The sequence below is a fragment of the Rhineura floridana genome, chromosome 3, assembly GCF_030035675.1.
Source record: "Rhineura floridana isolate rRhiFlo1 chromosome 3, rRhiFlo1.hap2, whole genome shotgun sequence".
Classification (NCBI taxonomy): Eukaryota; Metazoa; Chordata; class Lepidosauria; order Squamata; family Rhineuridae; genus Rhineura; species Rhineura floridana.
This window is the reverse complement of record NC_084482.1, coordinates 39416155-39440393: the sequence shown is the minus strand read 5'-3', so window position 1 is coordinate 39440393 and position 24239 is coordinate 39416155. Positions and strand designations below refer to the sequence as shown.

At 45.1% G+C, this 24239-nt stretch overlaps 1 protein-coding gene across 4 annotated transcripts; it reads left to right on the top strand.

Annotated features, from left to right (window-relative positions):
* Window positions 1-10337: 10337 nt before the first annotated feature.
* DNAJC22 (DnaJ heat shock protein family (Hsp40) member C22) lies at window positions 10338-19910 on the top strand. 4 transcript variants are annotated; one of them, XM_061615412.1, is made up of 3 exons: window positions 10338-10441; window positions 11039-11931; window positions 19174-19910. In XM_061615412.1, exons 2-3 carry the CDS (start codon window positions 11107-11109, stop codon window positions 19351-19353), a joined length of 1005 nt encoding a protein of 334 aa, XP_061471396.1. In that variant the 5' UTR covers window positions 10338-10441; window positions 11039-11106; the 3' UTR covers window positions 19354-19910. The 4 variants fall into 4 exon arrangements, with proteins under 4 accessions (XP_061471396.1, XP_061471397.1, XP_061471399.1 ...); XM_061615413.1 differs by lacking the exon at window positions 10338-10441 and adding an exon at window positions 10485-10638; XM_061615415.1 differs by lacking the exon at window positions 10338-10441 and adding an exon at window positions 10664-10716.
* Window positions 19911-24239: the final 4329 nt, after the last annotated feature.

Here is a 24239-nt window from a genome sequence, read left to right as displayed (position 1 = left end):
TTGAAAAACTCATATTTTAAAAAATGGTCCTTGTCAACTGGTAAACAAATATCTATACACATTCCCACAATGGACCTCAGGTTTCCAGAACTTATGGTGTGCAGGGAAGTACTAATTGAGGGGACAACAACTCACAGTGTGAATACATCTTGCCAAGCACTGCCCACTAATGTGGATGGAAAACATCGAGACAGGCTTTGGAGGCATAAAATTGAAAGTGCTCATGTGTGGATGACGGCACACAAGTGTGCACACAGAAACAGGGAGCCACATATGCATTAATAACCTAGTATGGACACAGCCTCTGATTGCAAAAGATCCAGGATGAGAACAGGTATAGCAAGATCTCTTCCTGCCAGGCCACCTGCTTGTCCTGTGTTGTCCACTCAGCTTCTGCTACTTGTGAATGAGAAAGAAAGGTAGAAGATGATTCTTCATTTTGTCCTCTACCTGGCCTGGAGAGAAGGCACAGCAAGTTAAGCCTGTGGTTTTGGGTTCAGATTGGGAGAGACAGACAGAGAGAAAGGCCGAGTTGTTCTCTGTAAGAAGTCTGACAGCGTTAGTGTTCCTCTAGATGTCTGATAAGGAGCAGTGACAACTGTCGGAGTTATGTGTAAATAAAGCCATATATCACAAAGACATTGCAAGCCTCCAAGGAAACAGAATCTGGGTACGTGGCGCTGCCCGCTCGGAGAGGAGTTCTCACCACTTGGAGAATCAGAGCCCATGTAACGTTATCAGTCTTGATCCACCTGTTGTCTCTAATGTTTCCAAGTGACATGTGGTGTGTTGATTCTCTTGCTCTGTGCCATCAGGAATGTTAGAAAAGCTCTGCTGGATCAAGCCAATGGCCCAACTAGTCCAGCATCCTGTTATCACAGTGGGCAACCAAAAGCCTATCGGAAAACTGCATCAGGGCCTGATTCCTGCCCATTCATCCCCTCCCCCAGTTTTCTGCTTTGATGTTTCCCTCCAGATGATTTTTTTTTATTTTAACAAAATATATATGCCACTTGGATGTAAAGACCTCTAAGTACTTGACAAAAAAACATTAAAATGATCAATAAAACAGCTAAAAACAACTAAAAACTTGACTCATTGCCCTCTCCCTAAACCTCACAACATGGTGGAGGGAGCCTTTGATTCATGAAAACCCACTTTGGGTGGGAGGCCAAGCCCAGATATATCGTGCTTGGGAGGGCTTAAAATCCAGGTGTGCAGTGAGCAGAGCTAACATCTGTGTCGGTCATAGGAAGAGCACCTGCTAATCAGAGATAGTGATTCAGGACCATGCTGCACTGCCAGCTCCTAGGGAGGCTATGATGGCAGCAAGAGGCAGCACTTCTTCATTAAAATTCATCAGCCTGTTAACTATTTAAATACTCTCCCCCAATCTGTCCTAGCTCCATTCCCATAACAGGGGCCTCCACTTATCTTCCATGACTGGGAATGAATGCTATAATCCTGCTTCTCATCCCAGTCATTTAACTACGACGTGGGAGACCAGGGTTCGAATCCCCACACAGCAATGAAGCTCACTGGGTGACCTTGGGCCAGTCACTGCCTCTCAGCCTCAGAGGAAGGCAATAGTAACCCCCCTCTGAATACTGCTTACCATGAAAACCCTATTCATAGGGTCACCCATAAGTCGGAATCGACTTGAAGGCAGTCCATTTCATTTTTCCTTTCTCAGAAAAAAGGATTAAACCAGAAGTTCTGGCTCCAGGCTGGCCTGCTTTAACCACTTCTCTCTTGCACCATGACCTCATTGTCTCTCTGCATTCCCATCACTTCTCTAATGAAGCTGCGATGTTGATGACTCCTACCAGCTAAGCAGGATTAGGTGATGCCTACAAGAAGGCTTTATTTTGGTTCCTAGCTCTGTTGCCCAAAGCATAACTCATAGAGAGTAGGGCTTTCAAAGGGAGGGGTTTTCTCACCTGTCAGTGGCATTGTTAGGTCACTAAGTGGAATTGTTTGATTAGGTCAGGGAATACATAAAAGGTGCAACAGGTCCAGATCTTTTCCAGTAGTCAGCACACTCTGCACGGGCCAACACGCAAGAAAGAGAGAGCCTGCAGTTTGCTCCAAGAAAAGGTAAATTCCTGATTTTCCAGTACAACCAAGAAGTGGATTCTTTTCAGAGAACAATCTGAGATGAGATGTACGCTGGACTAGGTGTTCTCAATAGCTTTTTGGTGGAGGGGCATAGGCAAGGGAACACAGCTGGTGCCAGCATGTGAAATAGTAGCAACCAGTTACATCCTTTTTATTGTGCACTTGTGATTGTTTGTGCTCATAATGATATTGAGGCAGTCATACGTGATCCTGCTGTCAATACTGTTGGCACCTATAAAGAAGGCTTTGTTTTGGTTCCTAGCTCTGTTGCCCGGAGCATAACTCATAGAAAGTAGGGCTTTGGGGGTGGACATAATGTTTCATTTCCAACCAGGGCATTCCCTGTAGCTTCCTGCTGAAATCCTGCAACTTTTCATACCTCAGATGTTCTGGGGTTTGTTTGCATTTTGGTCCTCCTTTTGTTGCATTATTATAGCACAACAGTGGCCCTCCAGACATCAATAATGTGATAACACTGGGGAAGCATCACAGAACAACTAATAAAGTGGAATTATGTGTGGATGCTCCAGTATAAATCGACCACTAATGCACTATTATGGCATCAATAACATGTTGCAGAACATACCTGCCCCCCCACCCAAAAAAAGTCTTGAGGACCCTCTAGCTGCTGACAAACTAAAAAGTCAGGTTACAGTGTGATGTGTCAAAGCACACCAGCAATTCCCATCCTTTGGAAACAAAACAAAATCCAGCCTTGAGGCATCAGTGTGGGTTTATTTTTTCTTAAAAAATTAAATATTAAAGTCTCCCAATTCACCTCCAGGTTGATGCAAAATTATCCCAATTTGCATGGGGCTGGAAGGGAGGCGGCTGAGTCAACAGCGCGCAAGGAGATTGGGCTGATTAATTATGAATTAGGACAAATTGGCAGCCTGCTACTCACTAATCTATGTAAATAAGGATGATAATACTGTGAGTGCCTGTGCAAACAGGAGCTTGCTAAGAAGAGCTGGGTAGACCAGCTCCCTGCAGTGGTGGGTCAGAGGAGACTTTGTGTGCCATTAATTTTTATGGGGCGTTGGCATGAAATTTACATGGGCAATGAGATACCTATCTCATGGGCTGCTGTGTTAAAACTGATGCTATATGCATCCATGGTCAACTAACAACAGCAAAAGTATGGGAATTGAATTACTGAGGGCAGATGGGAGCAAGTGATAAATGGATAAACAGAAAAACTGTCCCTCTTATCTGCCTTCCTCCCTTCATATCTGTTGCAATATGAGATTGACAAGAATGGTCTTTTATTAATGCAATCGACTAGCATCCTGGGATGCTTAACTCTTTGTGTTTGTGTCCGGTGCTTGAATTATGGGGTGTGTGTGTGCAGGGGAGCCCTTAATTAATTCCACAAGTCCCACCAAATTTAGCCATATCATGGGTGGTCCCCTTCAGCTTTCTAAAGACAGTCGCTAAGGGAGCTGCAACAAAAGGTAAAAGGGCTGATGCCCTGGTCCTCATCTAATTTGGGTACTGGATGCGGGGACAGCCCTAGAATAAATAGTGCCCTGGGCAAGAAGTGCCTTCAGCACACACACCATGGTCAGCTTTGCAGGGCCATCCAGAGGGTTTGTGAGGCCTGGTGCACATGTGATGTGAGGGTTCCTGCTGCCCCCCCTACAAGGACCCATGCAAGTGCATATGAAGCTGGGGGCCACATGTAAGAATTATTGCATACATGGGCTACATGTGAGATTTCTCGCCTGCAGCTCCTCCTTGCCCTGGGATCAAGCAGAATGATAGGTGTGCTTAATTTTTTCTTACATAGGGATAAGAGAATAGGGATGAGGTTGTGCTTCTCTTGAGTACCTCATCCAAATTCCAAACCCTTCTGGTGGAGCACAGGTCTTCTGGTTCTGGCCTGCTGCTAGTCTTCTCCACTACTCACTTAGAAAGGATTCCTCCCTTAAGGCCTGATCTCACACTATTCCTATGGCTTTCCCTGTGGTAACTGCCACAGAAAATTACTCTCCAGTGGCATCTTGCCTGGAAATCTGAAGAGGCACTCATTCACTCACTCCTTGAACTCTTTCCCCAACAGGCCTGGAGTTCTTTCTGTGACAAGAACAGGCTGCCTACTCTGCCACAGTATTGGTCCTTAACACCTTCCCTGTTCCTTTTCTCCTTACAACAGACCCTGTAACTGGGGCTACTTGGCCTGGGCCAATCATAAGCCTGCCTGACTAATCTTATCTCTATTGCTGCCTTGACATAAAGAAATATTTTATCTTATTGTGATTGGTTTAGACTTCCTTACAGTTGGACTGCAGGCCTAGCTAATAAGCAGGCCCCTCCATTCCAGCCTCCCAAGGTTACATTTTACAGCCAGCTTAAGTCTCAAATTGGCATCTATTCTGTTTCATACACAACTATGTAAAATATTTATTTACTTCATAATGGCCAGGAAGTGGTCCCATTATATCACAATTACACATTGAGGTTTAGTGTTATCTTACACTCCAATATACCATTTCCACTTTTTATGAAAACTAAACAAAATACTAAGAACAATTCTGATGAGCGATGTGGCAGGATCAAGGCAGGGGCCAATGATACACACAGGAACCAAAGCAGGGGCCTCTTTATTTTCTGCTGTGATTCAGCGCACTCCTGCTTCAGTCTTAGGATCCCAGTGAAGTCTCTGTCATGTGGTGTGGGTGGGCCTCAAAGGAATACACTCATGGAGTTGTAGGTCCCATGGGGTTGTAGGCCTATATTCTTTTATGTGTTCAGCACACACACAAAATGGCTCCTGCTGCAAGCTGTCCTCCCTGAGCTCCGACACTTCCTCCTCAGCTATCACAGGTTTTACTTTTAATATTTTTCGTAGCAGTGCCTATCATTTGGTAAGCATTCTTTATTTTTGTCATGAGCTCTGTGGAGCATTCCTGGAGTGATCAGGGAGGAGGAGATGAGGGACCCAATGGGTTACAGAGGAAGGAAGGTGAAATAGGAGACGGCTTCAGCACTTTAGATGGTGACAGCTCCACCCCCTTAGTTTCAGTTCCAGCTGAAGAAACACTGCTGTCTTCTACATTAAATTTTACCCTTGTAGTCCCCTTTAGTACCACTCCCTATATGTATGTGTGTGTGTGTGTGTGTGTGTAGTATTTTAATTGTATTTTATGTATTTTAATTTATTTTAATGTTTTTGTGATTTTATTGTTTACAATTTTATTATGTACGTGCTTGATTTTATTTTTGTAAGCCGCCCTGAGTGCCCTATTATACGGTAGAAGGGTGGGATAGAAATATTTTAAATAAAATAAATAAATAAATAAACAAGCTGGCCCTGTTCCTCCTCTTCCCCCCCCCATGTCACCTCCTGCCCTGCTGCTTCCACTTGAGGTGTGGGGGGGGGGAATCAGAGGCTGGACCACAGACAGTGATCTGCCTGACCTGCCTTCGTCTCCTGTTGCCAAGCAGATGTGCAAACAGGCACAATTAGTACCCACTGTTTGCCCTGTTCATAGGAGTGCCCGCTTGCTAACCCAGGCCCTTTCAGAGACACCTTCCCCACGCAAATAGAGAGACCACCCTGAGCCTTCTTAAAGAGCCTTGAGGGGCATGTCTAGTTGCTGCAACAACATCTTAGCTTGAGTAGTCATGTTCTGTACAGCTGTGTAGAGATTCAGAGTCCTGTGTAGCCTGTAAGCTGACTGATGAAACACTCTAAGCTGAAATTCCACGTTAAACATAACAGAAAAACACACCAGTGAGTCTGAGTCTGAATCCAATGGGATTGGCCAGGACAATTTTAGAATATCAATTGTTTTTATCTTTAAAAATAATGAAGAAAAGTTATAAAGAAAAAAAGTATCCAGCTGACTTCTTTATTTTATTATTATTTATAAAGTGTTTATAGTTTTTGAAGTGCTAAGTGATTGCTAATGTTGTCTCTAGGTAAAGCTGTGGTCCACTGATTTTTACCTAGTGCAAATAACATCAAAGTGGAAATTGAAAAAGAAACATACTAATTGAAAGAAGATCATTTTTGTAGGGCCTAAAGAACTTTGGGGGAAAGTTCTTTGGGACATTTTTTGCCACGCTAGCTCACTGGAGATAGTACATTAAAAAAACACAGCCAATGAGTTCAGCTTCGAGTGGTGCAGCTCGCCCACCCCTGTGGCTGTCCCTGTCTGGAAGTGACAATTTAGGTGTCTTATTCCTCTGTAGAAGACCTATATTTCAGAAGCAGATCTATCTCCTGAATTGGGACTGGCATTACTACTGCTAAAAAAAAATTGAAGGAAAACAAGAATTTCTTCCCCACCAAAGTCACAAAAGAAGATTGGGGGGGGGCAGGCAGAGTCCAAGATGCACGTAATAGAATACACACTGCATATTCTGTAGCGGTTACATGTTTTTATATGGGAAAGCTCTCACACTTGCACAACCATGTCTATGCCACTCTACAGTGGGCCAGTCCATCAATCCATTTCAAAAAGTCTTCATCCATGAGCAGTGTTAAAGCAAACTCTAATATAAAGTTCAATTCAGGATGGGATTCTCACAAGTAAAGGCAGGAAGGAACGCCACTGAAATTTGTTCTGCCTACTGCACTATCCAGTGTGTGCCACAGAATGTTCCCATCAGACCAGAGTACAGAACTCTAGCATTACATTTGTTTCTTGTAAAAGCTGCAGGTCTGGGTATCTCATAGTCACTTCATGTGTTACATTTTGGTTGGCTCTAATAAAGGTATTGCCCATCTGTGGATTTTAGAGTTTCATCTTCTGGGCCAAAGTGGATACCTTTGCTTTTCACATGTTGTGAAGTTCCTAGATGGAAAGCACTTCTTTGTGGGAATCGACATCCACATGTAGATCGTGTAGATCCATGTGCAGATCATTACTAGTGGCAATCTGCGCAACCACAATCACCTGCAGCTTTTCCAGATGGGGTATACACTATGTAATCTACGCAAGGAATCATAGCATTTTAGAGTTGCAAGAGACCTTGGGTGGTCATCTAGGCCACTGCAGGAATCTTGCAGCTACAGCATTCCTGACAGATGGCCAGCCAGCCTTGGCTTAAACAATTTCTTAGAGAAACTGTTGACAAGCTCTTCCTATTAGGAAGATTCTCCTAATGTGTAGCTGAAATCTGTTTCCTTACAATTTCTGCTCCACCTTCTTCATGGCAGCCCTACAGATATTTGAAGACAGCTATCATACTTCATCATGCATGAGGATCTGCACAGGAGCATTCTGCTAATTCCTATATGTAACTGCCTTTCATATGGGAATTTCTTAACGTCTCAAAGTGTTTTTGTTGTCTCTCTGACCCCAACAACACATTTCCTTTGTGTGTTGAACCTGTTGAGGTAGAGATCCTTGTACAGAGAGTTCTGCTCCACAGCTAGGAGTTTTTCTGTGTGTTTATCATGATGTAGATAGATACTGCCACCTGGTGTCTTAAAGCCCTTCCTAGGACAGGAGTTTTCACTCCTTTAATTTGAAACAAAACAAAACAACACGGAGATTGCAACTGAATAAGCCATTGATAAGTTCTGGCACAGTAAAACAAGCCCTGGGTGTGAGCTGAAGCAATCAAACGAGTGATTCTTTAAGTGGTTAATTAAATCAGGGGTGTGAAACTGGATCCAGCTGTCAGGGAAGATCAAGAATTCTGCCACCCTCCATGGGCCACTTTGATAGCTGGGTGGGACTGCCTACCTGTCAACCTTCTGATGCCGTAGGACATCCCACCGAATTTGCCAAAGAAGAATTGGGGGAGCACTCTAAACTTTGTCCTTTATAGCCCCAGCTCAAATTCAAGCCACAGTTGCAAAGATTCTTTCTTGCAGGAAAATTCTGGAGCACCCTCAACCCCCCCCCCCCGATTCTACCAGTGGCTGGAATTGCACAGTTTGGTGTGCGCTTAGAGTGTGCTCCTGATTCTTTTGCAGCAACAGGAAGGATTTTTCCTATGAATCCATAGCTTCAACTCAAGTTCTGGCTGCAGCTGCAAAGGAAGACTCTTTCTGATTCCTCCTTTCTAGTGGTCATTTTGAATTTGACACCTTTTTGTGTAACTGCAGGGCAACAAAACAAGGTGTCAAATCGAAAAAGCACCAAATTCTACCAGCAGCTGTAAAGGAAGAATTAGGAGCAGTATACTTGCAGTGCACTCCCAAGCCTTCCTTTTCAATTTGATCCCAAGAGTTTACCTGTCAGATGATGGACAGGTGGCCATGAAAAACTAACGTGATGAGCAGGAGGTTTTGGCATGAAAGCAAAGGTCAGAGAATGAGTCCTGGCCTTTCAACTTGGGTAGGTGCCAGCTAGGCAGTCCCAGAGACTGTAAGACAGGTGACATTCCAGAAGGTAAATAACATTGTACCTGTAGACTCTACAGTGTAACACTGCACACTTTAATAGCTGTCAAATGTCATCTGGAAGCTTGCAGTATGGTTTTGTTTTGGTGTAAGGGTATTGGGTTTTCCCCATATCCTATACTGTCATACTTCCCCATCTTCAATTCTTCTCGCCCTCTTTTTTTTAGCTTGTTATCATTACATTCATAGTCTTTTGCAGTCAGTGGGCGAGATACTGAAATGAACTAGTACACTCAGTGTATCTGATTCTCCAGAGCCATCAGTCTTATTCTTGTTCTGCATCCTAAAGGGCTCTGGGGCTAGAGAAGGCAGTTCTGTGTGAATGAGAAAAGCAAGCCCAGACTGATCAAAGGTGTGAGAGGAGCTTGCATATCTCTCAGAGCAGATGGGGTCAGAGTACGGATTACTCAAACTTTGAGCTTTTGCAAATTTGGGAAACAGCCAGGCTGGCCTCGGCATAAGGCCAAAAGGAGCAACACTAACAAATGTGAATGAGGGCCAGATCACACACTGCTCTGCCTGTGGGTTGCCCCTTGCCCAAATCATACTGCGTCCATAGTAAATGTGCCATTGACATTGTTTCCTATGAACAAAAGCTGGAATTTTGTATGTCATAATTTAACTAAGTGGAATGCAAAAAATGCAGTTCCTGATAAGTGATTCAGACAATCACTTTGCTGAAATGCTAAATCTGGACAGGAATCAATCAGAAGAACTGTGGCTTGGTGAATTGAGCCCTTGCCTTCCGTATGCAAAACAGTTGAAAGATAATCATTGTATCCAAATTTCCATGGTTTACTCCCCATGTTAACTTCAGCAGTACAGTACTTCGCTTATATTTTTTCCCTACAGTCCTCAATAAACTCAGTCAACACACAGTTACAGATATCACCACCTATCAAATGTAGGTTTCAATCCACTATATCGGCAATTGTTAGCCATGACAGCTAATCACACAAGAGTTTTTTGATATCTCCAACAGAGAAGCCTGATCTGCTGGTTCGTACTGACCATCTTGGGCACTCGGACTGTATGAAGCAGCTTAGCAGTATTGGGCTTTATTTGAATCTGTATTGGGCCATTCTTAGCTGTCATGGCGTAGGTGAGCAAGTCAAGTATATGCTGGGACATTAGTGGTCTGTGAGAAGTAGGGGACATTCAAGCACTTGCTTCAGGTGGAGAAAAGATTGCTGGTAAGGCACCCAGACAAAAACCCTCCATGTCCAGATGCAGTATACTTCTGAGGCTGCAATCCTGTGCATGCTTACCTCTTGACAGTATATTCCAGGGAACTCAATAGGTTTTTACTTCCGAGTAAAGAGGGTTCCAGATGCAGGCATGAAGCAACAGTGGAAGACTATTTGTGAACTTTCAGAAGCATCTGGCAGGTGGTTATTGGCCACCATGCAGGACTGGGTGAATTTTGGTTTGGCAGGCACTTTGTATGTTCGTAAAGCTTTACTGCCCAGCTCAGAAGAAGTTAATTACTCTTCCATTACCCCCCCCCGCCATGCATTGCATAAGGAGTTATAGTGCTGGCTTTGAGTAGGCTCTGAAAAGGGCAAAAATCAGTGCCAACTATAGAGCTGTATAGTAGCAACATTTAAACAGTATATCCCCCACCATATCAGTGTGATTAGTGCATGTGTACTTTAAAAGGCACAGATGGCTTGGGGAAAACCTAGTGCCAGGGCTGAGTCCCCTCTATTCCTTGAGGAAAGCCTTCTACGCAGCCCCTGCCTCTCCAGTGCTATCAGTACACAGGATGTGCCCCAGTGCCCTTTGGCCAGTCATCCCCACCCCTTTCCTGACAGAAGCCCTGTGCGCAATCCCATTCTTCATTCCCACCGCACGGAGGAAAGCAAAGTCCAGCCTAGTCCCATGAGATCAAAGGCTCTCTGAGTTGACATTATGTCCCTGATCAAAATTGCTGATGTTCCCTTGCTGGGAGTAAGCCGAGAGGTGTGTGTTTATGCTTCTGGAAATGCTGTTCATAGGGGCACAGGAAGCTGCCTTATACCCAGTCAGACAGTGGGGTCTTTTAGAAGTATTGCCTGCTCTTAATAGCAGTGGCTCTCCAGGGTTTCAGGCAGGGGTCTTTCCCAGCCGTACCTGAAAATGCCCAGGACTGAATCTGGAACTTTCTGCATGCAAAGCATGTATGTACTCAGTCACTGAGATACGGTGATTGCCTGGACTTGGCTCTCTTCAGATTTCTCTTGTTGATTCAGTAAGCGGTGAGCCCAGTTTGGCTGGATCCAGCATGTGGGAGATGTGGGAAGCTCTGGGTATAGACAGCATTGTGGCTAGGAAATCCCTTTTGTTGGGCCAGTAGGCCCTAGGAAGGCACAGAAGCATTCCCAAGTGGCAAATATTTGTTGCCAGGAAAATGATTGTAGTTATTCAGAAACCAGGAAATAATATTGGCAGTCTTAGTAGGAGGGAGGAGGTTTCAGCATGTCAGCCAGAACCATAGCCTAATCTGACCTAATGCCCTGAAATGTGCACAGGGCGTGTGTTCTCCATGTACCTGTTACCTTTTGCTCTCTCCCTTCTCAGGACTACTGGCAGCCAGTGAGATGTCTTGCAGCAGAAGACACCGTCCATGGTGAAGGAGTGTCTGGCGTATGATGGCCAAGCGGCTTCTGGTGACTATTGCCCTCTGGGCGCTGGGAGGCCCTGCTGGGCTCCATCATCTTTACCTGGGCCGGGATAACCATGCCCTATTGTGGATGCTGACTATGGGGGGCTTTGGAATAGGGTGGCTCTGGGAGCTGTGGCTGTTGCCAGGTTGGGTGGTGCAGGCCAATAACACCCTGGAAACACACAGGGATAGGCCTCCGCCTTTGAGTCCTGTGCGCTTCCTTGGCCAAGCCTTGGTAGGCATCTACTTTGGGTTGGTGGCCTTCATTGGTCTCTCAACCCTCCCTGGTTTTTACTTTGTGGCTCTTCCCCTGGCTGTGGGCCTTGGAGTTCACTTGGTGTCTGGGGTGGGCAACCAAGCCTCTGACCTTCAAGCTACCTTGATGGCTGCCTTCATAACCGCTCCAATCTTCTATGGCCGTCCTGTGGCCATCTTCCCCATCACTCTCACAACTAGCGTGACAGCCCAGCGGCGCCGGCGCTATAAAGCCAGCAGGGGCACCAGTGAGAAGCTTAGTGCCCGACTGTACCGACTGGGTCTGGCCTACCTGGCTTTCACTACGCCTTTGGCCTACTGTGCCTTCTACAACACAGCAGCCACCGTCAACTATGTAGCCAGCGCTATCGGAGCCACACTGGATTGGCTCAGTGTCTTCCCATCACTTGGCAGTGCGCTGGAATCTGTGCTTCTCCTGCCCTACCACGCGTGGAGGATGCTGGGCTTAAGTGGTAGCTACTTCCAGGAGTGGGAGAAAGTTTTTGCCTTTGTACACTCTATCCAGAGTGAGAGGCAGCGGATGGCATTCAAGGTACAGGGCACCTTCTTCCTACTAAGCATAGTATTCTTTTAGTGAGGGTGTACTTTATAGCAGATTGGGCTGCTTAATAGAGAGAATGGATCTGTAAAGTTTGGGGGTACGTGTATTGGGAGGGAAAGTGGTTTCCAGATTCAGGACTTCTGAATTCAGGAGGATAAGGCCAGAGTAGACCTTATTGGTAGCTAAGGCTACTATATCCGTATTTCAAGTGGAATTGGGAAACAGGCAGACAAAATTCATGCATTCTGGCTTTGGAAAGAAGGAATCTAAATATCTCTGTTCCCACCTTTATTTCTTACTTTTGTATCCAGATTTTCCTCCAAGAAGCTCAGCTCAGCTCAGCATACATACCTCCCCCAATTTTATTCTCACAACAACCCTGTGAGGTAGGGTAGAAATATAGAAACAAGCATAAGGTTATCTGGTCAGATTTATGACTGAGTGGAGATTTGAACCCAGGTTTATCTTGTCCTAGTCTGAAACGCTAACTACTATCCCACACTTGCTTTCCAGTAGGAGGATTCTATTGTTGATGATTTTGTTGAGCCAGCTGGAAAATTCAAGGCTTGAATTGTCTGTAGCTTCCTGCCACTGTAGCTTCCTACAAAGAAACATGTTTGCATGGTACCAGCTGGGCATGGCAGCTGCAAAAAATGAGAGAGGCAGAAGATACATCTACACTAATACTTAGGCTGAGACTAGACACTGGCAAGGAATGTTTGAAGAATCAAGACAGAAAAAAGGAAGGACTCAGTAACGGGTGGCGGGGCGGGATGGGGGCATTGCTCATTGCTTCACATTCCAATGTGGAGGTTGCTGCCGGTAACCAAGAGGGAGAAACGAGGTGGTGAGGATGTTTGAGGAGGCATGGTGGTGGCGCCAATCTGCCACTCCTGTTGCTGCGCCATACTGTGCCTACTTTCCCTGCCCCTCTCCTTCTCAGTTACAGGCAGTGACCTCCCTGTTGGGAAGCCAGGTGAGAGCAACACTGCCCCGCCCTGCTCCACTGACGGCTATTGGAAGGACTTCTTCACACAGAACATAGTTATAGAATTCGCTCCCACAAGATTTGCAATGGCCATCAAACTGGATGACTTTCAATGGAGATTAACTCATGGGGGACAAGGCTAAAAATGACTGCTAGCTATGATGGCTACATAGCTCCTCCAGTGTTGGAGGGGATATGCCTCTGAATACCGGCTGCTAGGACTCATGAGCAGGAGAGGGGTATCATTCTCATATCCTGCCTGCAGGCGACCTGCAGGCTTCCCACAGGCATCATCTGGTTAGCCGTTGTGGGAACAGAATGCTGGACTTTATGGGCCTTTGGCCTAAACCAGCAGGGCTCTTATATTCTTATGCGGAAAAGACAGAGTTCCCAACCTTGTGTTTCCCTCATTAGGCAAACAGAGTTAGCACAAAGTGGGCAAAAATTGGCAGGCAGGAGGAAAATATGTAACCCATTCCTGCCCACCAATTTTTTTCTCACAAAACATCTCCCACCTACCCCAGCTTCAAAACTAGAAGTAAGCATGGCTGAAGAAAAAAAAGAAAACCATGGGAGTCTTTTATAGCTGTGAGTTGATGTGTATGGGGATGGTTAGTCACTTCTTCCTCCCACCCACTGATTTCATATTATCTCAGCAGATGCAGACTCAGAAACCTGCGAGTGCTAATGTGTACATCTGTGCTTATGTTGATTTTCTACCAGTAACACCCAGAGATTCCCTCACTGAATCTTGGGAATTCTAGTTTGGCAAGACCGCTGAGAATTATTTGTTGGAGATGCTTAGCTCCCCCTCTCTCAGAACCGTAATTCTCAAGGATCCCTGGGAAGGGAAATGACTGCTAAACCAGTGTAAAACTGTGTTGTGTGTAGAGGTGTCCAAAATAAATAGGTTTTATTAATTCACAAGCCAATGGCAATGGAAACATTAAAACAGATTAAAAGCAAGATTGAATAATAATTCAGATTAAAAAGTAATAGAAGAGTAACACATATTTGTTGTTATGTGCCTTCAAGTTGATTACGACTTACGGCAACCCTAAGAATCAGTGACCTCCAATAGCATCTGTCATGAACCACCGTGTTCAGATCTTGTAAATTCAGGTCTGTGGCTTCCTTTATGGAATCAATCCATCTCTTGTTTGGCCTTCCTCTTTTTCTACTCCCTTCTGTTTTCCCCAACATTATTGTCTTTTCTAGTGAATCAGGTCTTCTCATTATGTGTCCAAAGTATGATAATCTCAGTTTCATCATTTTAGCTTCCAGCGGCAGTTCTGGTTTAATTTGTTCTAACACCCTATTATTTGTCTTTTTCGCAGTCCATGGTATCCACAAAGCTCTCCTCCAACACCACATTTCAAACGAGTTGATTTTTCTCTTATCCATCTTTTTCACTGTCCAACTTTCACATCCATACATAGAATTCGGGAATACCACGGTCTGAATGATCCTGACTTTGGTGTTCAGTGATACATCTTTGCATTTGAGGACCTTTTCTAGTTCTCTCGTAGCTGCCCTCCCCAGTCCTAGCCTTCTTCTGATTTCTTGACTATTGTCTTCATTTTGGTTAATGACTATGCCAAAGCATTGATAATCTTTGATAAGTTCAATGTCCTCGTTGTCAACTTTGAAGTTACATAACTCTTCTGTTGTCATTACTTTAGTCTTCTTGATGTTCAGCTGTAGTCCTGCTTTTGTGCTTTCCTCTAATTTTCATCAGCATTCAAATGCTGGTTTCATTACTGGTTTCTGCTAGTAGTATGGTATTGTTGGCATATCTTAAATTATTTATATTTCTCCCTTCAATTTTCACACCTTCATCTTGGTCCAATCCAACTTTCCATATGATATGTTCTGAATACAGAATAAACAAATAGGATGATAAAATACACCCTTGTCTCACACCCTTTCCGATGGGGAACCAGTCGGTTTCTCCATATTCTGTCCTTACAGCCTCTTGTCCAGAGTATAGGTTGCACATTAGAACAATCAGATGCTGTGGCACCCCCATTTCTTTTAAAGCATTCCATAGTTTTTCATGATCTACACAATCAAAAGCTTTGCTGTAATCTATAAAGCAGAGGGTGATTTCCTTCTGAAATTCCTTGGTCCATTCCATTATTCAACATATGTTTGCAATATGATCTCTGGTGCCTCTTCCCTTTCTAAATCCAGCTTGGACATCTGGCATTTCTCGCTCCATATATGGTAAGAGCCTGTGTTGTAGAATCTTGAGCATTACTTTACTTGCATGGGATATTAAGGCAATAGTTCGATAATTACTGCATTCCCTGGGATCCCCTTTCTTTGGAATTGTGATGTATATTGAATGCTTCCAATCTGTGGGCCATTGTTTTTCATATTTGTTGGCAAATTTTTGTCAAACTTTTGACAGATCCAGTCTCAGTACCCTGTGGCAACTCTATTGGCATTCCATCTGTTCCTGGTGATTTGTTTCTTCCAAGAATTTTAAGAGCAGCTTTCACCTCACATTCTAAAATTCCTGGTTCTTCATCATATGGTTGCTCCATGAATAAATCTGTCATCCTGGGATCTCTTTTATAGAATTCTTCAGTGTATTGCTTCCATCTTCCTTTTATTTCATCTCGGCCAGTCAGTGTGTTCCCCTGTTGATTATTCAATGTCCCTACTCTTGGTTTAAATTTCCGTTTAATTTCTCTAATTTTTTGGAATAGGGCTCTTGTTCTTCCCATTTTGTTGTCCTCTTCTATTTTTATACAGTAACTATTGTAATAGTTCTCTTTGTCCTTACATACTAGTCACTGTATTGTTGCATTTAGGGTTCTAACCGTGTTTCTGTCTCCTTTTGCTTTTGCTTTCCTTCTTTCTTTAACGATTTTAAGAGTTTCTTCAGTCATCCATTCAGGCCTTTCTCTTTTTAATTAGAGATATTGTCTTTTTGCATTCTTCCCTGATAATGTCTCTGATTTCATAGTTCTTCTGGCTCTCTGTCAACTAAGTTTAAAGCCTCAAATCTGTTCCTTCTTTGATCTTTATATTCTTCTGGGATGTTATTTAAATTGTATTTAGGGCATAATGATTGCTTTGCTGTTCTTCTTTAGCTTTAACTCTGATTTTTGATATTACCAGTTCATGATCTGTACCGCAGTCTGCTCCTGGTCTTGTTTTTGCAGAAAGTATGGAACTTCTCCATCTTCTGTTACCAGTTATATAATCAATTTGATTCCTATATTGACCATCTGGTGATGTCCATGTGTACAGTCGTCTTTTTGGTTGCTCAAAAAATGTGTTTGCAAGAAACCAATTATTGGCTTCACAAAATTCAATAAGTCTTTCTCCTGCTTCATTTCTACCTCCTAAACCCCATTTCCCCACAATTCCTAGTTCTTCTCTGTTCCCTGTTTTTACATTGCAGTCCCCCATGATTATCTACACATCTTGTTTTTGTGCGTGATCAATTTCTTCCTGTACTTCTGCGTAAAATCTCTCCAGTTCCTCTTCGTCTGCATTTGCCGTTGGAGCGTAGACTTGGATGATGGTTATGTTAATAGGTTTCCCATTAATCTCATTGATATAACTCGCTCAGACCTTGCATTATAGCTCCTAATATTTAATTACTCAAAAAGGAGGAAAGAAAGTGGAATGTCTGGGAAACTGGCTTTTAATCTTACATGAAAAATCTGTTTTTAGGAGCAGCTAGAAAATAACTAACCTAAAACTAACCTAGAAATTTTACAGCATTAGGTCCCATCTGCACTATACATTTGAAGGAATGTCAAGCCACTTTAACAGTTATGGCTTCCCCCAAAGAATCCTGGGAATGCGACTTTGTTAAAGGTACTGAGTGTTGACAGGAGACCTCTATAATTCCCCTTAGTGTGCTACAGTTCTTGGAGTGGTTTAACGATCAATCCCTATTCCCAGAGAACTCTGAGAATTGTAGCTCTGTGAGGGGAATAGCGGTCTTCCAACAATTTTCAGCATCTTTAACAAACTACAGCTCTGTCAGCTCTACACTGCGTCAGCAGTGCCGGTGGGGGGCTGGAAATTCCTGAGTGGTTGGCAGGGAAGCAAAGTCCTTAGCCGGCAGTCTGGCCATAAATCTGCCAGGTCTAGGAGGAGGGGAGCTGATAAGGGCCAGGCTTGTCCGAAGCGTACTTGCCGAGTCAGGAGTCCAGAAGTGAGGTCAGTAGAGGTCCGGGATCAAGTGCCAAGGGGTCAGTCCAAAAGAGGGTGCCAGGAAACTAGGAACACACAAGCCACGCCTGACGTTGCAGTCAGCAACAAGCTGCAGCCAAGGTGTGCCTTATAAAGAGCAGGATGGACAGCAGGTGTGAGCCCTCAGCGTTTGGGCCTTAAGGAGACAGGCCTGCCCCTCTTCTGCCTGACCTTCTGCTGTCTACGTTCTGCAGGTGAGGGGGGAGTATCCTGTGCACTGTCTGTGTCTGGCTGCAGGGCCTCTGCTGTATCTGGGGTGCTCTGCAGCTGAGGGGGAGAAGGAGCTGGATTCTCAGGAGGCTCCTCCGTGTCTCCTTCTGAGTCTGCTGCTCCTGGGTCTGCTGCTGTTACTCCCGAGTCATCCTCATCTGAGGAGTCCTCTGACGGGGCCATGACAAGCTCCCAGGATTATTTAGGGAAAGCCATGACTGTTTAAAGTTATGCAATAGCGCTTTACATTCATAGTGCCGATGGGGCCTTAAGAAACACTTGGTTAGTAATATAAATGTAACAGATGCCAAGTAAGAGGTCATTTAAAGCCAGAGTTAACTATTTACATCTAACTGGATAGGGCAAAAAGCAAAACAATGTCAGTTGTCTGTCACACATATTCATGCGATCACTCAGGTATGTTCACTCTAGGATCTTATGAGCACAATCCTATAAGTGTCTTCCCCAATTAAGCTTCACTAATTAGGTAAGTGTGTACAGGATTGCAGATTAATAGTACAGTATAGTGGTTAGTGCTGGTCTAAGGCTGGGGAAACCTGGGTTCAAATCCCCACTTGACCATACTCGTGGAGTGACCTTGGGCCAGTCACTATCTCTCAACCTAACCTACCTCTCAGGGTTATTCTGAGGATAAATGAAAGTGAGAAGGAACCATATATGCTGCCTTGAGCTCTTTGTAGGAAAGGTGGGATATAAATGTACTTAATATAAATAAATAATACCTAAATCTTATGTGTGTCTATTCAGAAGTAAGTCCTATTAAAGTTAATGGGCTTACTCACAGGTAAGTGGCCTTAGGATTGCAGCGTGGTAAGCCCTTACTATCTGAAATCTTAGAGCACAGAATGCCAGACTTAAAAGCCAGTAGGCTGAAACTACTAAGGCTAAAAAGTATACAGAAAAGAAGCCCTTTACTATTTGAAACTGGAATTGAAAGCACTCGTGGCCAAAGATGGCTGAGAAAGGAAGTGTCTTCAGTCTTGATACCTTTGAGATTGTGACAGAGGATATAAAGAAAAAAAGCATGGACATTGATGAACTGCAAGGGAAGGAAAAGAACAATGAAGTGGATGCACAAATGCTTTCTTTTGAATGGCAAATTTATTTAAGAAGAAGAAAAATTGGAGGAGGGGAGAAAAGGGGACAACAAAACAAAACAGGAAAAAACCCCATCAGGTCACCTTAACAATACAATAACAATCAATACACACACTTAAATTTACACATATAGCTCAATATATGCAATCCAAATATCAAAACAGGTGTCCAAACAAAGTTGGCGTTTATAAAAAGTGCATTCAAATGTAGCAAAGCTGTTATGGTCTTCAGACCATTGCATAATAGATGCTGGGTGTTCAACTTTTCAGGCTCAAATTATAAGTCTATTAGTGACCATATAAGGGCTCACAAAATCCATCTTCGTTGTCCTGCCTTTAATCCCCATACGAGGATCCCTTTGTTATTATTACTATCTGTACTATTATTCTGATGATCTCCCCACTTTGGCTTTTGGTAAATAGGCTTAAAAATAATGCCTAGTTTCCCAAAATTCTATGGAGCTGCATATGCCCATTACAGACCATGTGCTGTGTATCATGAGCATACAGTCTCCAAGATCATTCTATGTAAGACTCTTGGTTTTTACAGGTTTTGCAGCAAATCATCACAGGAGGTATTAGACATTTGTTCTTAGCTCTCCACTGGCACCTGGCACCGTGCCAACAGTTACCTGATGCACCAGAACATCCCCTCCACCTCACTGCTCTGACAGAGTTCACCCCTCCCTTTTCTTTTAGGTCTTAGGAATCCACGATGATGCCACGCGTGAAGAAATCAGCAAAAGCTACCGGGAGCAAGTGAAGCTTTGGCATCCAGATCACAATCAGCACCGGGCTGAAGAAGCTGAGAGACGTTTTATTGAGGTGCAGGCTGCCTATGAGCTCCTCATGCAGACAAGGAAGCCAAAGCCTGCATGACTAGACTCTGGATCCCTCCAAAAACTGGTACCGTTATGCACCTGGGAATCAAAGCATTACTTCTGAAGCCATGGTTCTCAAAGTACGAGATGGGTCTTCTCAGAAGGCTAATGTACTTGCTCAGGGTGACCTTTTCCATGTGTGTCTAAATTTGGTCCAGAAGATGGAGAGCAATACACATACTATGATATGTCCTTCTACGTGTTCATATATTGAATTGGGGTGCCAGGGCTTGTATGTCCCCCATTTTTTTCTGCCCTTCTAATTGTCTGGGTCTGTTGTCTATGGACTGGTGTGACTTTTCTTTTCAGATTGTCTGTCTTTTGATGTAGGAAGAATCCTGCTTGTGGGCTTCCCATTGGCACTTAGTTGGCCACTGTAAGATCAGGAGGCTGGACTAGGTGGGCCACTAGCCTGATCCAGCAGGCTCTTCTCATGTTCTTAATTAGTGCCTTCAAGTTTTTCTTTTCTGTCCTAGAAATATTTGTTTTGAAGGATGGGGGATACTTTTATTAAATAATAAATATTTGCCTCTCTTAATACTAGGGAGGTTTGAATTTATTCTTTATTCTTTTTTATTGTAATTAAAAAAATACAGAAAAAGAAGAACATATAATCATTAATCCAAAACTATAGAGCAAAGATTTCACTCATATTTTAAACTAAAGAAAATAATGAGAATGGTCTCACATCATCCCCAAATTTCTTATTCCAAAAGGAAATTGGACAAATTTATCTTCACACAATATTTATTTATTATATGTATTTATTATTATTTTAGTTATTATTTTATTTATATCCCACCCTTCCTCCCAGCAGGAGCCCAGGGCGGCAATACATTTTTTCTTGCTTGGACATAAGTTAACTTATACATTACTGCTGTATTCCAAATTCTAAAGAACCATTCTGCCCCAGGGTGCGTTGGGTGGGGAGGGGAGATATTATTTCCCCACCCCCACTACTTTGAAATTGACATTTTAGCTGCTATCAAAAGAACAGTAACCATTTCTACACCCACATTTTCAGCATAGCCTTCCAAGTAGTTTAAGAGTACACTGGAATTTCATATCCAAAGTTTAAAGTTATCTAAGTTGTGGTTCTAGAAATGTTTGATTTTACAACGTTTCCAAAAGATGTGTAGATAGTTTGCATATATTTATTCTTGACTTCAGGACGCTTGTGAAATAGAAGCTCAGCAAATACCCACAAAGGGCCAAATTATCCCAGTGAACTGATAAAACAAAGTATAATTATACAGCCACAAGAGTGGCTGTATACTATAGCCAGCGTGGATTTTTCACATTCCACAATGTTAAATTGAAAATACCGCACATGCCATTCTGATGCTTCCCATAAGCTCATTTCAAAACAAAACATACAGTCCTGAACTCAGAAATGCTTGCTTAACAACCCTCTCAATCTTCATGGCGATAAACAAGACAGTCAGAAAGAATCGAGAGTTCAAAGTTTAAAGAGAGAGAAAAAACCCAGACACGTTTTGGACTTTTTTCTCTCAGAGTTCTCATAATCTGTTGAAATTCATTAAAAATCAGCCATGTTCACAGAGTACCGGTAATTCTGTTACTGACCTTGGCCCATACTCTGACCTTCATCTTCTGCAGTTTAAAAGTTTAAAAAATGCCTGGCTCATTTTAAATTAAGAAATTTTGCATTGAACTGAATGATAATGTTGGGCATGCTCAGTAAGAACCAACTGTCAGTGTTCTAAAAGCCAGAGTCCCAGCTGCTTGGCTTGGCTAATCAGGGGGCCACACGCACACTAGACTTTGATTTCATGTGAGACAGTCATGGCTTCCCTCAGAGAATCCTGGGAAGTGTAGTTTGTGAAGGGTGCTGAGAGGAGATTCCTATTCCCAAGAGAGCTCCAGTGGCCAGAGTGGTTTAACAGTCACCTGCTCTGATTGAAGCTCTGTGAGGTGAACTCTCAGCACCCTTCACTAACTACACTTCCAGGATTCTTTGAGAGAAGCCATGACTGTCCAAAGTGAAATAAAGACCTGGTGTGGATATGGCCAGGGACAGCTTTGGTTTAAATTTGTGTGGGAGGCTACATGTGCCTGCTGTAGAATAAAAAGGTGAGGGAAACGCTGAAAAGCAATGATACTGTTCACAATGTTTTCCTTTTGGAAAGGAAAGGAGCTTCCCCTCTGCCCAGTGCCCGCTCACCCAATCTCCTCCCTTTCCTGCCCCTCCCCTGGGTCAGTGTTGGACTATGACCTGAGAGACCAGGGTTCGAATCCCCACACAGCCATGAAGCTCACTGGGTGACCTTGGGCCAGTCACTGCCTCTCAGCCTCAGAGGAAGGCAATGGTAAAACCACCTCTGAATACCGTTTACCATGAAAACCCAATTCATAGGGTTGCCATAAGTCAGGATTGATTTGAAGGCAGTCCATTTCCATTTTCAAACATGTTTGCATAGAAATTAATCCCATTGAACTCAAAAAGCATGCAAATGATGAAACCCATCCTCCCTTCTCCTCCCTCCTATCCCCTCCCTCTTGCCCCTTCCCTCCCTTCCCCCTCCCCCTCCAATCCCCTCCTTCCTCCTCCCCTTAAGCATGATTGCACGGGAGTAAATACCATTGAACTCAATAACCATGCAAATAATCAAACCTGCCCTTCCCTGCCCCTTCCTTTCCTCCTCTCCCTTCAATCTCCTCCTTCCCCCTCCCCCACCTTCTGCTCCCCTCTCCCCTCCCTTTCTCCTTTCCTCTCCTCTCTACTCTCCCTGCTCCTCCCTCATGGTCATTTTACCTGTCCTAACCATGATTACATAGGAGTAAATCCCATTGAACTCAGTAAGCATGCAAATGATCAGACCTGCCTTTCCCCTCCTTCTCCTCTCCCTTCCTTCTCCCCTCCCCTCTTCCTTCTTCCTCCTCCCCTGCCCACTCCAGTCATCCCTTCCTCGCCCCCCCAGTCAGTTTTACCTATGATTGCACAGGAATAAATCCCACTGAACTCAATAAAAATGCAAATGATCAAACCTGTCCTTCTTCTCCCATCTGTCAGCTCTGCACTGAGTCAGCAGTGCCGGTGGGGGCTGGAAATTCCTGGGTCGTTAGCAGGGAAGGGAAGTCCTTAGCCGGCAGTCTGGTTGTAAATCTGCCAGGCCAACGAGGAGGGAACCTGATAAGGGCCAGGCTGGTCTGAAGCTTACTTGCCAAGTCAGAAGTCCAGAAGCGAGGTCAGTAGAGGTCCAGGATCAATTGCCAAGGGGTCAGTCCAAGAGATGCTGCAGGGAAACTAGGTATACACAAAGCCATGCCTGACGTTGCAGTCAGCAACAAGCTGCAGCCAAGGTGTGCCTTATAAAGAGCAGGATGGACAGCAGGTGTGAGCCCTCAGCGTTTGGGCCTTAAGGAGACAGGCCTGCCTCTCTTCTGCCTGACCTTCTGCTGTCTACGTTCTGCAGGTGAGGGGGAAGTATCCTGTTCACTGTCTGTGTCTGGCTGCAGGGCCTCTGCTGTCCCTGGGGTGCTCTGCAGCTGAGGGGCAGAAGGAGCTGGATTCTCAGGAGGCTCCTCCGTGTCTCCTGCTGCTCCTGGGTCTGCTGCTGTTACTCCCGAGTCATCCTCATCTGAGGAGTCCTCTGACGGGGCCATGACACTATCCCCCGCCCCACGACCAACCCTCCGCCTCCCGCCGGGGCCCGGCTTATCCGGGTAGCACTGGTGGAAGCGCCGGACCAGACGAGGGGCATGCACCTGCGCCGCATCTTCCCATGAGCGTTCCTCAGGGCCGTACCCATGCCAGTCTATGAGGTACTGGAGGCGGCCCCGATGCCTCCGGGAGTCCAGGATCTGCGCCACTTCAAATTCCTCTTCCCCGTTGACTTGTATCGGTGGTGGGGGCCGTGGTTGACTACCCAAGGGGTGAGGCGGGAGAGCGGGAGTCAGCAGTGATCTATGGAAGACAGGGTGAATGCGGAAGGAGGCAGGGAGTTGGAGCCGGAACGCCACCGGGTGAATTTGCTGGGCGATCCGGAAGGGACCTACGTTCCGAGCCTCCAGCTTGTGAGACGGCCGTTGCGAATGCAGGAATTTGGTCGAGAGCCATACCCGGTCGCCTACCTTCAGCGGCGGGCCTGGTTGGCGGTGGCGGTCAGCAAAGCACTTATACGTGTCCTTGGCCTGCTCCAGCTGCTCCTTCAGGACTGCCTGCAGGGCCTGCAACTCCTGCAGCATGACATCCGCAGCGGGGACCGGCGACGGGGGTCGCACTGAGGGGAAGAATCAGGGGTGGTAGCCGTAGGAGGCAAAGAACGGGGTCTGGCGCGTGGAGGCATGCACGGAGTTATTATATGCGAACTCCGCCAGCGGTAACAGATCCACCCAATTGTCCTGTTGGAAGCAGGTGTAACACTGCAGGTATTGTTCAACGGTGGCGTTGGTACGTTCTGTTTGTCCATCTGATTGAGGGTGGTGGGCGGAGGACAAGTGGATCTGGACGTGCAGGGCCCGAAACAGGGCCTGCCAGAACCGGGCAGTGAACTGGGCTCCTCGGTCAGAGATCAGGTGGTCGGGGAGGCCGTGCAAACGGAAAACCTGGGCCAAAAACAGTTGCACAGTTTCTGGGGCAGAGGGTAGTCCGGCACAGGGGAGGAAATGGGCCATCTTGGTGAACAGGTCTACGACTACGAGGATGGTGGTCATTCCCCGGGAGGCTGGTAAGTCCGTGATAAAATCCAGGGAGACCGAGCGCCAGGGCCCTGGGGGGGTAGGCAGTGGGAGCAGCAGCCCTGGGGGCTTGCCGGGGTGGCTCTTGGCTCGCTGGCAGGTATCACAGGCCGCTACATAGTCCTTGATGTCCACTTGGACCTGGGGCCACCAGAAATCCCGTAGGACCAGGTGGAGGGTTTT